Consider the following 16,657-nt stretch of genomic DNA (forward strand, 5'->3'; position numbering starts at 1 on the left):
AAAAGAAATTAAGTTAGTCTGGCAAGATCTATTACGCATAAAACCATGCTGGCACAAACTCATAGTATTATGATTTGCTATGAAGTCCAGTATCTTATCCTTTATTAACCCTTCCAAAAGCTTTCCTATCACTGACGTCAGACTAACTGGCCTATAGTTTTGAGGCTGAGAACGGGATCCTTTTTTGAATAGAGGCACCACATTAGCAATTCGCCCGTCTCTCTGCACTATGCCAGATCTCAATGAATCCTGAAAAATTAAGTAAAGAGGTTTGGCAATCACAGAGCTAACCTCGCTAATTACCCTGGGATGAATACCATCTGGCCCCGGACCTTTGTTAATCTTAACATGTTCTAGTCTCTTTTGAATTTCATCATGTGTCAACCATGCATCATTAGTTGTATTACTAGAATTGGTACTGTTAAGAAAGAAACCTTCACTTACTGGTTCCTCATTTGTGTAGACAGATGAAAAATATGAGTTCAGAATCTGCGCTTTTATTTTGTTTTCATCAACCAGCTGACCCCCCTCTGATAGTAAGGGTCCCAACCCTTCCTGCTTAACTTTTTTACTATTAACATATTTAAAAAATAATTTTTTACTGCTTGCTGCAATATCATTTTCTATATCAATTTTAGCTTGCCTTATAGCTTCTTTGCATGATTTATTGGCCTCCTTGTACCTTATAAATGTTTCGGCTGTACCAGCTAACTTGAAAGCCTTTAAAGCACGTCTTTTCTTACCCACCTCAACACCAACGCTTCTATTGAACCAAAAAGGTTTTGCTTTGCAACAACGTTCCTTGCTTACAAGTGGAATATACTGACAAGTATATTTATTAAGCAGCATTTTAAAGACTTCCCATTTTTCTTCTGTGTTTAACCCTGTTATTCTGCATTTCCCATAAATAATTATATTAACTGTGATTCAAGAGGCATTATTTTTTTAGCCACCTGTAATTGTGGTAAACAATATATGGGTACAAGATATAGATCCCTCAAAGACTTGGATAAAATAGAGGAAACAAATCCCATTAATAAAAGAATCTCAGCCATATTTAAGCATATTATGTATAACATGGGGGTGATTTCAGTCAAGTTAAATTTTTAAGGCATAGAGAGTGTTAAACTAGGACCATGGGGAGGAGACATCATAGACCAAAGAGAAATATTTTGGATATTTACTTTGAAAACACGGCACCCACATGGCCTTAATAATGATTGGGAAGTAATTTGCTACTTCTAACATATGTATACTACATCATATTTAAACTATGCTTAATATGTTCTGAAAGTGTCAGATATCATTATAATAACTGTTGTAACTGATATGACATGTAACATGCAAGTTGAGTTTTGCTATTATTTTAAATGATTGTCAATTCTAATGGTCACAGGTATATAAGGCATAGGATATCCTGTGACTTCACCTCTGATGAAGTGCCAGAGATAGGCATGAAATGCTTCAGGTGACCACACGTCATAGAGCAGGAAATACATCTGTAACTGATGCCTGTTTGTTATTTTATACAAAAATAAAGTCTCTTTTTTGATTTTAACTCCCATTTGCGGAATGCTTTTCTCAACCATTAAACCCTGTGAAATTGGCCAAAGTGATCATCACATTCACTATAATATTTGTTGTGTCATAATATGTAGTAGTTCTAATGCAATAAAAGCAACAATAACAACTCGGAACGTTACAAATTATTATTTATTATTTTTAACTTTTTATCCACAAAATTTTATGAAATAGGAACTTCTATGTCTAGAAGAGAAATGTGGTTTCTTAGCAAAACTTTTACATAGTGTGACGTCATGGCATACCAATTTTTTCTTTAAAGGAATTGTTCACCTTCCATACTATTGTTTTCCATTAGTATACTAGAAATAAACACTTTCGAAAAATGTTTTCTATTTTTGTTTTTTTTACCACTTTTGTAATACCGAAGTTTACTGGAGCAGCTCTGTGAGGTGGATCATTTAGAAGTAATAAACGGAAGGTTCTGAACGTCTTTTAGTTGAACTCAAGAACTTCTCTTTATTGGTTACCAACACAGCTTCACAGTGATAAACGCTACACACAATCGTCCCAATGTTTCTTACCAGAATTAGAAGTCCCAAGTCACCAGGTTCTACTTCCCTGTCTCCTCTCACTTCTACATTGCCTTGAGGTACTAGGCACTGTCTAACCTAATCTCCTGACCTCTGGGTCCTTAATCTGGGCGCGGTAGAGACAGGAAACTGGTCCTTTTCTCTCTCTCTCTCTCTCTCTCTCTCTCTCTCTCTCTCTCTCTCTCTCTCTCTCTATACTTATATATAATCTACAGTATAGCTATATGCCTATGGCCCCAACTGTAAATTATATCCTCATAAACTTCTCTCCCCCCTCCCGTCTTATTCCCTAGACCAGCTAGAACGCTCCTCCTGACACACTGGCAAGCTGGCCAGTCTTTACTTCCTTCTCGGGTCTTGCTCTCTCTTTCCCTCAGTGTCTGCTCCATCTAGTTCCTCACATGATGCCTCTCAGGTCTCCCTCCTCGCATGGTCCCTCTTCAATCTGGCTCCCCCCACCGTCTCAAGTTTCGCTCCGTGCCTGCTCTGCCTGTCTTCCCCTCTCAACTCGCAAGGCCCCACTCCAGTGTCCCCCCCACCCAACTTCACTCTCGGTACCGGTTTCAGTCACCCGTCCATTCCGTTTCTCTAACCTCAGCGGATGACGTTACTTATAGCAGGCCACAGCAAAAGAAAGAAAATACAGGTACTGTACTTAGTCCTAAATAATGGACTACAGGGAAACAAACTTAGCCAGGGGGACAAACTGTGTAGAACATAAAGCTAGATATGTAGTAAATAAAGTCAGCTCTTTAGGAAATAAACCACTGCACACATAAATTGTAGATTATAATGCATAATGTACCCCTATTTAAATTTATAAAGATATTAGAAGTCACCTCAGAGTTATGTGACCTGTATAAAAGCACTTGGCCTCCACCTTGTGCTTTTATATGGTCACAAAACTAATAATATCTTTATATATTACAGTAGGGGGTACATTAACCACTATACAGTATATATACACGTATATGTGTATATATATATATATATATATATATATATATATATATATATATATATATATATATATATATATTTATTTATATATATATTTATCAATCCACGAAAGCACTCACGGCTGCAACCATCAAGCGTGTATCAATATGTCTTTATTCGTGCATGGTGCATCAGCGCGTTTCGGCTCACATGGAGCAGTCGTCAGGATAGTGACAGGAAGTGAGATACATTGTTAAATAACACCCATGTCCAATCAGTGTAATTAAAACTTCACATGTATAAATTAAGTAAAATTCCCATAAAGTGAGTGTATTAATCTCATATCCATTAAGTGACTACTGTTTACTAAATTGCAACAACTTTACATATGTGTGCAGTTTGTATCAGGGATCTATACACTAATCTTTAAAAATCGTGTAGAAAATTAAATAGCAAGTTTGTGTATCAAGTGTTTCTATTTAGTGCAGACCACTAGGGATGTAGCGAACGTCGGAAAAAAAGTTCGCGAACATATTCGCGAACTTGCGCAAAAATGCGAGCGGTTCGCGAACGGTTCGCGAACCCCATAGACTTCAATGGGAAGGCGAACTTTAACATCTAGAAAAGACATTTCTGGCCAGAAAAATGATTTTAAAGTTGTTTAAAGGGTGCAACGACCTGGACAGTGGCATGCCAGAGGGGGATCAAGGGCAAAAATGTATCTGAAAAATCTGCCTGTGTGTGCTTGGAAGAGATAGTGTAGGGGGAGAGCTGTTAGTGATTTCAGGGACAGATGATAGTAAGTTTGCTGGCTAGTAATCTGCTTGATACTGCTCTGTATTGGAGGGACAGAAGTCTGCAGGGATTTGAGGGACATTTTAGCTTAGGTAGCTTTGCTGGCTAGTAATCTACTGTTCTCTTTAAACAACTGCCATACGTTGACCTTGTAGGCATTGTTTGCCCAGTTTTTTTGGACGCAGCCACTGAAGCACAGTTGCCAGAAAAAATATGCCATATAAATGCTGAAAATAGTCATTTTTCGCCATACGTTGACCTTGTAGACATTGTTTGCCCAGTTTTTTTGGACGCAGCCACTGAAGCACAGTTGCCAGAAAAAATATGCCATATAAATGCTGAAAATAGTAATTTTTCGCCATACGTTGACCTTGTAGACATTGTTTGCCCAGTTTTTTTGGTTGCAGCCACTGAAGCACAGTTGCCAGAAAAAATATGCCACATAAATGCTGAAAATAGTCATTTTTTGCCATATACGTTGAGTCAACGTATGGCAAAAAATGACTATTTTCAGCATTTATATGGCATATTTTTTCTGGCCTTTGTGCTTCAGTGGCTGTGGCCAAAAAAACTGGGCAAACAATGCCTACAAGGTCAACGTATACACTACTACAGCGGTGGATACGGATTACGTAAAATATATGAATGCTGCTTGAAAAAAGTGACTCCGGTGTTTTTTCTGGAGACGGTAATATTATGGATATTTAGACAGAATGGGAACAAGGTCACACAGCTCGATGGCGGGTTGAAGAAAACAGTGTGCAAATAATGCCTACAAGGCCAACGTATACACTACTACAGCGGTGGATACGGATTACGTAAAATATATGAATGCTGCTTGAAAAAAGTGACTCCGGTGTTTTTTCTGGAGACGGTAATATTATGGATATTTAGACAGAATGGGAACAAGGTCACACAGTTCGATGGCGGGTTGAAGAAAACAGTGTGCAAATAATGCCTACAAGGCCAACGTATACACTACTACAGCGGTGGATACGGATTACGTAAAATATATTATGGCTGCTTGAAAAAAGTGACTCCGGTGTTTTTTCTGGAGACGGTAATATTATGGATATTTAGACAGAATGTGAACAAGGTCACACAGCTCGATGGCGGGTTGAAGAAAACAGTGTGCAAATAATGCCTACAGGGCAAATAATGCCTAAAAGGTCAACTTATACACTACTACAGCGGTAGTAAAATAAAAAAAAGTAAAATAAAAAAAAAATGAATATTAAAAAAAAAAATTAAAGTTGGTGCTGCTGAACTACTAGGAGCAGCAGATTAGCACACCAGTCCCACTCCCCAACACTGCTAGACTAATAGCACTGGGCTCTTATAGTAGTAGTAGTAGTAGTAGTAGTAGTAAAACAACAAAAAAATAAATAAAAGCAGTCCTTACAAGGACTACTGTTATTGCAGCAGTCAGCAGATGAGATCAGAAGCAGGACAGCTGCCCACTGCAGCTACATACAGAGCACTGCAGTAGAAGGTAGATTACTAGCCAGCAAAGCTACCTAAGCTAAAATGTCCCTCAAACCCCTGCAGACTTCTGTCCCTCCAATAACAGAGCAGTATCAAAACGATTACTAGCCAGCAAACTTTCAACTGTCCCTGAAATCACTAACAGGCAGCAGCTCTCTCCCTACACTATCTCTTCAGCACACACAGGCAGAGTGAAAAAACGCTGCAGGGCTTCGGTTTTTATAGGGAAGGGGAGTGGTCCAGGGAGAGCTTCCTGATTGGCTGCCATGTACCTGCTGGTCTGGGGTGAGAGGGCAAAAAAAAGCGCCAACAATGGCGAACCCAAAATGGCGAACGTCGCGCGACGTTCGCGAACTTCCGGCGAGCGCGAACACCCGATGTTCGCGCGAACAAGTTCGCCGGCGAACAGTTCGCGACATCTCTACAGACCACCTGAAAAGCCTAAAAAAATTAGGAAGAGAAATCTGTGTATAAATATAGCAACAATATCAGAGTAAAGTTTTTCAATCAATTTAAGTTATCTCAAATCTTATTCCTAAAGCTATTGCATGTTGATGCCCGCTGTATGGAATTTATATTTCAAAGTCACTATGAATTAAGAGTTAGCTTCATCATAGACTTTCAATCATAGATAGCAGGAAGTACAGTACATTTCATTCAGCCCTCTAGGGGCTACTGTATCCAACATCCGCATCCACCTTGCTTCACGTTGAAGTAAAAGTTTAGATCTATCACCTCCTCTATTTGGGGGAGGAATGTGATCAAATAAAACTGCTCGTAGTGTAGGCATCCTAGAAAATGTCTGGCCAGATGGGTATCGGCTTTACCCGTAGCCGCACGTATAACAGATCGATGGTTATTCATTGGCATCCGGAATGACGTTACACATTTCCCAACGTAGTAAAGGCCGCAGGGACATATTATACAGTAGATGACAAAATCTGAGGTGCAAGTCAACCTATAGTGGATCTGGTATCGTTTCCCACTATGTGGATGGGCAAAAGTTTCTCCAGTTAATAAACATCCACAGGTCTTACACCCCGCACATCTGTAACAGCCAGTCTTACTACTCCTAAGCCAAGTTTCCACCCGGTCAGGTCGTATATCTGTTACCATCAAAAGATTCCTCTACGGTGAGCATATATAGGCGGTGGCATGTGTGTAAATGGCAGGCTGGCATCCATCAGTAGTATCGGCCAATGCTTCTTTACCACAGTGTTGATTCTTTGACTTGCCGGCATATAGTCAGAAACAAACACCATTTTCTCCAATTCAGGTGCCTTTTCTTTCTTGGGTTTTCCTCTTTCCGCTGACATACTTAGCGCTCTATTCAACTCAGCATTGAGAAACGCAAGTTTATAACCCCTCTCCAGGAAGTGATCCCGCATTTTGTTTGCTTGCTGTATAGCTGTGACCAAGTTTGTATTAATCCTAAACACTCAAAAATTGTGTATGCGGTACAGATTTCAAAGTGGATGGTGAATGATAACTGTGTGCATGCAAGATCATATTCCGATCTGTAATTTTACGGAATATAGTGGTACCCACTCCCTCGTCTGTATGAAATATCTGCACATCTAAGAAATCCACACTATCTTTATAAAAAGTGAGAGTAAATTTAACTGGGGTTGGCAATGCATTGAGTTAGGCCATAAATGCCTGTATTTCAACGTGGTCCCCTCACCAAATAATAAAAATATCATCTATGTATCTACAATACAGTAGAAGTTGTTCAGCATATTTAGGATATATATGTTCTCAAAATGGTCCATATATAATAATATAATAATAATATTGGCGTAAGAGAGGACCACATTGGATCCCATCGCCGTGCCGGTCTTCTACAAATAATATGTTTGTTCAAATAGAAAATAATTGCATGTCAAAAGCATTTCTAATAATGTACACAGAAAATCAATAGGTGGATTTCCCTCATGGTTTCTACATAATGCCTCCCTACAGGCTATTATCCCCTCCTCAGTGGGAATAATTGTATACAATACGTTTTTACGGAGACAGCAGTATTGGGTGGATCAAATGTACTCACAGGGCGAAATGTCTCAGTAGCTGTTGTCTCGCTATCTTTAAAATGGTCCTTTAATTTTAATTTAATCTAAAAAGATCCACCTCCAAATTGAAAGCGTCATTTTTATTTACTGGAATAAAGGATAGACCGCTTGAGAGCAGAGACACTTCACCCTGTGTAAGCACATGTCCACTAAGGTTGAAAATTACGGTGTCAGTTTCCTTGGTGGTCTGCAGACCCCCACCACCCCACCTGATATGTTTCCTTTGCCTCTTAGGTCTCCTAAAAAAATGGTCCTGTGTCTGATTTCCAGAGGGGGTAGTATCCGGTGTAGTACATGGTATAGCCGTATGTGGGGTGTCACAGTCAGAAGATGGGGAATCCCCTGAACTATCAACAGTGGATAGATTTCTGGGTCTCCTACATCTACGCTTATCCCTACTTTCTGTAGCTGACCTCCCAATCAGCCAGCCATAAACTCTACGATCTTTGTAATCTTGGTAAACTTTAATGACCTTAGCCTGCTTAAATGTAACCAAATCTTGTATAAATTGTTGTACGCTCGTGTCTAGTTTATGTAGCCAGTTGACAGATTGGTCAGCTTTTAGAATTAATATATATATATATATATATATATATATATATATATATATATATATATATATAGTCCAACGGGGTCGCACACCATGGTATAAAAGTTTAAAACATAGCGTTTATTTTGTAAGCATAAAAACAGCCAAAATAAGCTTAAATATACTCATCCATTTGGAGATCTATTTGGGTGTTTGCTGCTCCCTTTCTCAAGCTGATCTCCATGCAATGCTGAGACTACAATTCCGAGAAGCTCGTTTAAGCCCTGTGGCGTCCCATGTGGTCGGGGTGAGGTCACCTTTGTGCGCAGCAGCGCGGCATAAAACACAGCACCAATACGCAGGTTTCTGGGAATTGTAGTCTCAACATTGCATGGAGATCAGCTTGAGAAAGGGAACAGAAAGCACCTGAAATGTTGCATAGATCTCCTAATGGATGAGTATATTTAAGCTTATTTTGGCAGTTTTTATGCTTACAAAATAAACGCTATGGTGGGCGACCCCGTTGGACTATGTATATTTTCAGTGGAGTGACCACATTTTGAGATAACGCACCCAGTACAGCTTAATCACTGCTCCTTGCGAGTGTGAAATACACGTTGGACTTGTTCTTTTGAACATTTTATATATATATATATATATATATATATATATATATATATATATATATATATATATATATATATATATATATATATATATAAAAAAATATATATATATATACAGTATATAACCCCTTACATGATGCTGCTAAGAAATATCAATTAATGGAGGAAATGGTAACAGTTCGAGTCTGCATCTGGATGACTGAACATATTAGAGTGAGCTTGTTTAAGCTTGAAAAAAAGTGTAGAAAAATGTTTGAAAATAAAAAACTCTGAAAACACCCGTTTAGAAGGTGACCAAACCCTTTAATACACCAACCAGCAACGTGAGAGGCAGGTGGCAGATGCTAAGCATTGTAAAATAACAAAAACAAAGCGCTTTTGACTGGACTGACAATAACCAATTCTAATTTACCCCACATTATTTACTATAAATCATTCTCTCACTATAACACAATGTGCTATTTTCTCTCCTGTACTCGATAACCCTCTCTAATACCTCCACCATCTTCATGTCTATAACACTTCACCATCTCTTCTCTACTTCTCTCCCAGCAATATTTTACTTTCTTTATCTTCTATGTGCTCTTTTAACTTGTGTGATGCAGAAGTTGGGAGGATAAAAAAAAAGTTCCAGTGTTTCATTAAAAACATTCTGGGATTCAAAACTGCTGAATCCCCCTGAGGGGATGCTTTTTCACAGAATAAAGAAGTGAAGAAATGGCATCCCTCCCCAATATCAGCATTGCTTTTGAGCTATTTATTTATAAAAGCAAAGTCTACTCAAACATACCATTGTATTTGTCTCATGCTCTGCTTCAGGGACGTATGGGTAGTGGATGTAAAACATATCATTCCTCACAACCTTCTTTCTCATCCTACATGGCCCTTCTGTCATTTCCAGCATCCACTTATCTAGATGAGAGCCAATGGGAGGACCCCAGAGTCCTCTCTCACGAAGTAGTTCATACTCAATCTGGTTCCATTCCTCTGTCACATACTTCAAAGCATTTTGCTGCCGCTGGTAACAGAGACATTAGAACAAGTTAACATAATAGAAAATGTTTCATTTTTATTTGTTAAGGGGTTAATTTAACATCCAATGGTTTCATTATAAGAATGTGAAGAAGAGCTTACAATCTAAAAGACTGTTGTATATAAAAAAGTATTTAATAATTCTGACTCTTTATGAATCCATGTTAAGACCTCATCATTGGTATGCAGTGCAGTTTTGGGCAGCAGGATATGCATGAGCTAAAAAGAGCACAGAAAACAAACTGGTATGAGGAATGGGCAACAAACAATGGAGAAAGAGTATCAAAGCTGAGGTTGCGGTCTCTGGAGAAGAAACAGTTGTAAGGGGATAGTATTACATTAGAGGATATCAGACAGATTTATACATAGAAAAGGACAAAAGGTTATTTGTATTTGTAGGGCTTGGATTTGATGGAGAGTAGCCTACAACCACAAGTAACTATATAACTGTGGTAAATAATAAGAGGCAGCAGGGAAACTGCTCTAGATGTTTTTCATTAAGAAGAACTATATCCCCACACAAAGTAGGTGTCTATAAAAGTATATTGCATAAAACAGCTCATATGTAAAATCTTACTTGATCTAAATACATCATTTTTATAAAATAATACTTTTTTAGCTATATGTGCCATTGAATAATCCTAAATAGAAAATTGGCATTTAATGTATTAGGGGCTGCCCTTGGGACCATACGATTCACATGAGCCAATTGATAGCCTAAGTTCTGTCTTTTACTCTCACTTCTTCCAGTTACAGTTAGAGTTACATTGTTTCTGGACAGGTGGTCTGAGGGAGCACCCAGACCATCACAAAATGGTGGCTCAAGAGAAAAGATATCAAAGGACAATATTTACTGATATCTATATTCCAGTTTGGTAAGATTCTTTAGGGTCACTTAATATGATGATAAACTGTTTGTTAAGTATTCATTCTGTGCTTATAGTGCTCCTTTAAGAAAAATGTCAGTTTTCTACAACTGCTTTAGGTTAGTTTTAATCCTTGCTAGAGAGTTTGTGTTGAATTACTTTCTACTTTACTATTTCTCAGTATTTTGGTACGCATTTTTACAGCTTAACTCTAAATATAAATGATGCTTTATTACCTCTTGGTATTCCTTGTACTGCATGTCCACAAGGTCCCGTACAACTGCTATGTGAGTGAATACCCATTGGGAAATTTCCTAGATAACAATACGAAAACTTTTAATGAAAATCAATTGCTTCTAGAAGTGGAAAAAAATCTTACAAAATTAATTACAGTATGTCTGACAGCCAAGAAAAATGTATCACAATTGAGTTGATGCTTATCTACACTTAAGATGGATAATTTATTAAAAATTGGTAGAAGTCCTGTTGTTCAAAATGTTCGGGAACTGGTGTTTTACAATTACGGATCTTTCCGAAGTTTGGTTCGCCATACTGTAAGTCTTCTAAAAATAATTTATACTGTACATCAGTGGTCCCCAACCAGTAGCTCGTGAGCAACATGTTGCTCTCCAACCCCTTGTATCCCAGTGGCCTCAAAGCAGGAGCTTATTTTTGAATTCCAGGTTTGGAGGCAAGTTTTGGTTGTATAAAAACCAGGTGCACTGTCAAACAAAGCCTCAATGTAGGTTGACAATCTACATAAGGGCTACTAAATGGCCAATCACAGCACCTATTTGGCATCCCTAGAACATTTTTCATGCTAATGTTGCTCCCCACCACCTTTTACTTCTGAATGTTGCTCACGGGTTCAAAAGGTTGGGGATCCCTGCTGTACATTAACCAAACACAAAAGGATTGGTTTGCCTGCAAAAATAAGTACATCAAGTACAAAAAAACTTTCTATCATTACAGAGAAAAAGGGAACCCTTTATAAAATTTTCAATTCAATTTATTAAAATGGAGTCTATGGGAGATGGCCTTCCTGTAATTTGGAGCTTTCTGGACAATGATTTCCAGCTAAACGATCCCATACATGTATTAAAAATAAAATTTTTATTAGTATACCACAGAGCAGTACATTCATAAGCAGCTAATACAATGCAGTCCAGCAAGAATCTTATATTTTAGGCTATATTAGATGCATTTTATCAGAAAAGTAGTCTGAGATTTGCATCAGAGTAGAATTTATGAAACCTCATAATTAAAGAACAATGGTACATTTTGCATATTGATTATTTAATACACATCAACAAATATGAAGGCAGCCCTACATTATTCTGAGTTACATGAAATCCAAACAGGTTGCAAATATGCTACATGCCTATACTGTTTGTTGTTTATGTTGTAGGTTCAAGAAGTTTTAGCATCTTTAAGGAGATCAGCTATAATACCAATGTTTTTTATCTAGATTTATATCTATATCTTAATTGATTTGTGCTCTCTGTAGGTAAGGATTTATATACTGTATATATTAACAGTAAAAAAGGAGCCTTGGGCCCCTCTGCATCACTCTATGCTCAAATTTAGTGACTGCCACAGTTAAACATTTATACACCATGGCCAGAATGCAAAATAATGAACACATTTTGAATTTGATAAATCGCATCATGCCTGAATTCTGCATAGTAATCAATCTAAGAATTTGTTTCCTGATCTCATCAGTCTAGTCCTCATTCAGAAGTCATGTTTTTGTAAATGAAACCACATCAGCTCAAAAGATGTAGAAAGAATGAAGCAATGGACATTCTAACACAGTTAAGGGCAGTATCTGCAAGTTTTCAGATACTTGATAATTCAATAACTATTTAGAAATAACAGGATTCAATGCTTTCAGACACCAAACCATAATAGTTTTATGCATGATGTATAAAACAATGTGTAGATTACCTGGGCTGAAAGATTATGTTTGTTGAGTCCACTTTCTTTTCTATTCCTTCGAGATCCAGTTAATTTAGAAAGGCCAAAGCCACTGCTGACACGCGACAGCTTAGACTGTGGGTTAGGGACCACAGCGTCCCCTTTACTGATGCACTTCTTCTCATAAACTGGGAAATACATATACAATACATTTTCTAAAACCAAATTCACAGTTAAAGATATATGAACACCTTCTAATTTGCCACTTATTCTAAGAAAATATTGTAAAAAAAACAAAAAGCATAGGTTGTGAATATTTTTTGCAATATGTATCCCACACAGGTAGGAAATGTTTCGTTTTTTTGCTCACATTTTACCCTTGTTTTGCAATAAACATTCACTACATTTTCCCAGATGATGAAAGACAATTAAAGACTGTACAGTAAATTGACAAAAATTGCTATAAAATACCAGTTCCAGAATATTTACATTCTGTCACGCAAGAATATAAATCATAATAACATAAATTCAAAAATTTGGACTGGGAGGTACTGGGATACTGGGGTACTGTAAATGGGACAGACACCAAAATCTTCTTGGATGCTAGATCTGGGTTCATTGCTTTAAGCCACAGTCAATGGCTAATGCAGAGGATATGCAGATGAACTGGAATGAGTCTAGAGTGGAATCACAGACATAATGAACTACATTGAGAATCTTGGAGAGATGGGTAGACATATCAAATTTTTAGAAAGTGATTGAGTTCTTCTGTGGTGAGTTCTAATCTCACCTATTGCAAAATGTACCCCTTAAATGCTGCTCATTAGTAAAAAAAGCTTGGGGGCCCTGCTCTACTGTGTCATGAATGTGGAAAGATTTGGTTAGTGTTCTTGGTAGAGCTGAAGAGCTTGAAGAGTGCTTTAAGCTTCATGGTCTTCTCCTGGATAGGTAGTAAACATTTTCACTAGTACAGCACTAACAGATTCAGCTTGGGATCTCTTGGAAGGTTGTGTGTCTTCGGAGTATAAGGGAAGTCTAACTTCAAGGGGTAGTTCATCTTCTGAAGAATCATGGTACAGTAGTTCTTGTCTGCAGGGAGTAATAGCTAAGGGTTCCCCTTTTTTTTCGGATTGCCGCAGTGGTTCATTTTCAATATAAGTGGTCATGCCCATGAAGGATTGTTGAAATTCTTCTTCAGCCATGGTTAATGGAGGGTCAGAGCTATGGTCAGCCTGGGTGGTTGAGAGAGGACCCTAGGGTTAGGACCTCTTAGGAGGTCCAAGGGCTGCCGTGGATCAGTGGAGGCAGGCTGTGGAGTAGTGCTCTCAAAAACCATATTAAAACAAAGAATTACCACTTAGAGAAGAGGTCCCTAAAGAATGCAACAAGGAAAAGCTGTGTCTGTGGGGACCATAGGGGACTGTGGGGATGCCCAGTGGTAGATAGGAAAGGATTCCCAGACACGCTGAAGTAGTAGGGACATGTAATGTGGTGGTGCAGAAGCATGCCTTAGGGTGTAGGGGAACCCTGGGCAGCACAAGAGCATGCTGTGTGTAAAGTATCTGTAGTCATCTACACCAAGATGCAACAGTAGTGCATAAGTATACCTTTTTTTGCATGTTCTGGGAACCTCACTTGGACAGCACAATCATTAATGAATTCTAAAGAAAGATAGGGGAACTAACTACAATATCTCCTAGGAAGCAGGATGACAAAAAAATGAGGAAGGATGGTGGAAGAATATCTGGCACAGGAGCAGCACCTCTGCAGATTTATATCTGGTCATCCTATCTTCTAAAGGGGAGTCGAGATTAACCCTTTGGTACTTGTGCTGCCCAAGAGATAATCTTAGAACAAGGTGAGTGCAAAAAACAGTAGTATAGTATATAGTATATATATAGTATATAGAGATAGATATATATAGATATATATATATATATATATATATAGATATATATATATATATAGATATATATAGATATATATATATATATATATATAGATATATATAGATATATATAGATATATATAGATATATATAGATATAAGAATGAAGAAGCTCGCACTCTCAGGACTTATCAAGTCGAAAAATGGTGTTTATTCAAATAACGAAAAACAAGTAACGTTTCGGCTCGCACTCAAGCTTGAGTGCCTGAGAAAGGCTTGAGTGCGAGCTGAAACGTTAGTTGTTTTTCGTTATTTGAATAAACACCATTTTTCGACTTGATAAGTCTTGAGAGTGCGAGCTTCTTCATTCTTCTGCCTAATTTTTGGGCTTATTGCACCCAGGCAACTATGACCGTTTAACGTGTTGTGCTGGCTTCCAGATTATTATATATATATATATATATATATATATATATATATATATATATATATATATATATATATATATATATATATATATATATATATATATATATATAAAACATTGCAGGCAACCTGGGTGCCAGTCCAAATATAAATAGATACCAACGTGAGTTGACACCACTCCAACTGAAGTTTTGAGGCAAAGGTTTCAGCAAACAAACAAAATGTAGGTTTTTTGGAACCTTGGTGTGTGTGTATATATATATATATATATATATATATATATATATATATAAATATATATATATATATATATATATATAACAAAAAAGGGAAAGTTGTGCTCACCACTATTTTTTAAAACCATTAGGCGGTTTTAAAAAACTAGTGGTGAGCACAACTTTCCCTTGTTTGTTATAGTTATACAGGAGCAGTGACCAGCTCCATGTTGTAGCTCCCACCCCTCCCAGCGATAGTCAGGTGATCCCACTGGTGTCTAATAAAAGGGCAGCCAAGTTTGGGAGTTTTACTTTGAAAGCAGCTAGTAAGTTGCAGGTAAAACTTAGTCCCTTTGTAAAATGTATAATTAAGCAATTGAATTCTTAATTTATCAGATGAAAATTAAGCGTAGGACTGGCCAGATATGGGATGACTTTGACGTAGTTGGCCAGCTTAGATGTATTGCAATATATGGACAAACATTCCCTGTGTTGTTTAAAGGGTAAGGCATTTTTTAGTAGCAGTATGCACAAAATGTCTCTGTCTTAAATATATTGATAATGGGTTGAGTGCAGAGGACCTCTTGTAGTTGACTATATGTATTTTGTGGTCACACCCTCATTGCACCCCCGCCTAATGGTTTTAAAAAATAGTGGTGAGCACAACTTTCCCTTGTTTGTTATAGTTATACAGGAGCAGTGACCAGCTCCATGTTGTAGCTCCCACTCCTCCCAGCTATAGTCAGGTGATCCCACTGGTGTCTAATAAAAGGGCAGCCAAGTTTGGGAGTTTTACTTTGAAAGCAGCTAGTAAGTTGCAGGTAAAACTTAGTCCCTTTGTAAAATGTATAATTAAGCAATTGAATTCTTAATTTATCAGATGAAAATTAAGCGTAGGACTGGCCAGATATGGGATGACTTTGATGTAGTTGGCCAGCTTAGATGTATTGCAATATATGGACAAACAATCCCTGTGTTGTTTAAAGGGTAAGGCATTTTTTAGTAGCAGTATGCACAAAATGTCTCTGTCTTAAATATATTGATAATGGGTTGAGTGCAGAGGACCTCTTGTAGTTGACTATATATATATATATATATATATATATATATATATATATATATATATATAATATATATATATATATATATATATATATCCCGTATATACTCGAGTATAAGCCGATCCGAGTATAAGCCGAGGTACCTAATTTTACCTACGAAAACTGGGAAAACTTATTGACTCTAGTATAAGCCTAGACACAACTACAGCCCTGTCTCCCAGCAGCGCACCTTCCGCCAAAGAGACTCCCCCAGCGATCGACCGGACTTCTTTGCAAAGTTGATGGTGACAGAGAATTGTGCAGAGAGTGCTGTGTGTCATAAAACCATCACTGATCTTTTGTATAACCAACAGATGGCGCTGTGTGATATTGCCATCACTGTTAATCATTTATTCAACCAACAGATGGCGCTGTGTGATATTGCAGTTACTGTTATTCTTTGATATAACCAACAGATGGCGCTGTGTGATATTGCAGTCACTGTTATTCTTTGATACAACCAACAGATGGCGCTGTGTGATATTGCAGTCACTGTTATTCTTTGATACAACCAACAGATGGCGCTGTGTGATATTGCAGTCACTGTTATTCTTTGATACAACCAACAGATGGCGCTGTGTGATATTGCAGTCACTGTTATTCTTTGATATAACCAACAGATGGCGCTGTGTGATATTGCAGTCACTGTTATTCTTT

The 16,657-nt window shown here is 37.7% G+C and overlaps 1 protein-coding gene across 7 annotated transcripts in view; it reads right to left on the bottom strand.

The window, feature by feature from the left end:
- The window catches only part of LOC108704099 (WD repeat and FYVE domain-containing protein 3), a 453,243-nt gene that overhangs the window by 84,594 nt on the left and 351,992 nt on the right, over nucleotides 1-16,657 (bottom strand). For all 7 annotated transcript variants that reach the window (XM_041579765.1, XM_041579766.1, XM_041579762.1 and 4 more), the window contains 3 exons: nucleotides 12,403-12,560; nucleotides 10,692-10,769; nucleotides 9,348-9,575 (listed from right to left, as the gene is read on the bottom strand). In XM_041579765.1, coding sequence (XP_041435699.1) covers nucleotides 9,348-9,575; nucleotides 10,692-10,769; nucleotides 12,403-12,560 — 464 coding nt within the window. The remainder of the gene's footprint in view (nucleotides 1-9,347; nucleotides 9,576-10,691; nucleotides 10,770-12,402; nucleotides 12,561-16,657) is intronic.

This window comes from Xenopus laevis, chromosome 1S (assembly GCF_017654675.1).
Source record: "Xenopus laevis strain J_2021 chromosome 1S, Xenopus_laevis_v10.1, whole genome shotgun sequence".
In the NCBI taxonomy this organism is placed as follows: Eukaryota; Metazoa; Chordata; class Amphibia; order Anura; family Pipidae; genus Xenopus; species Xenopus laevis.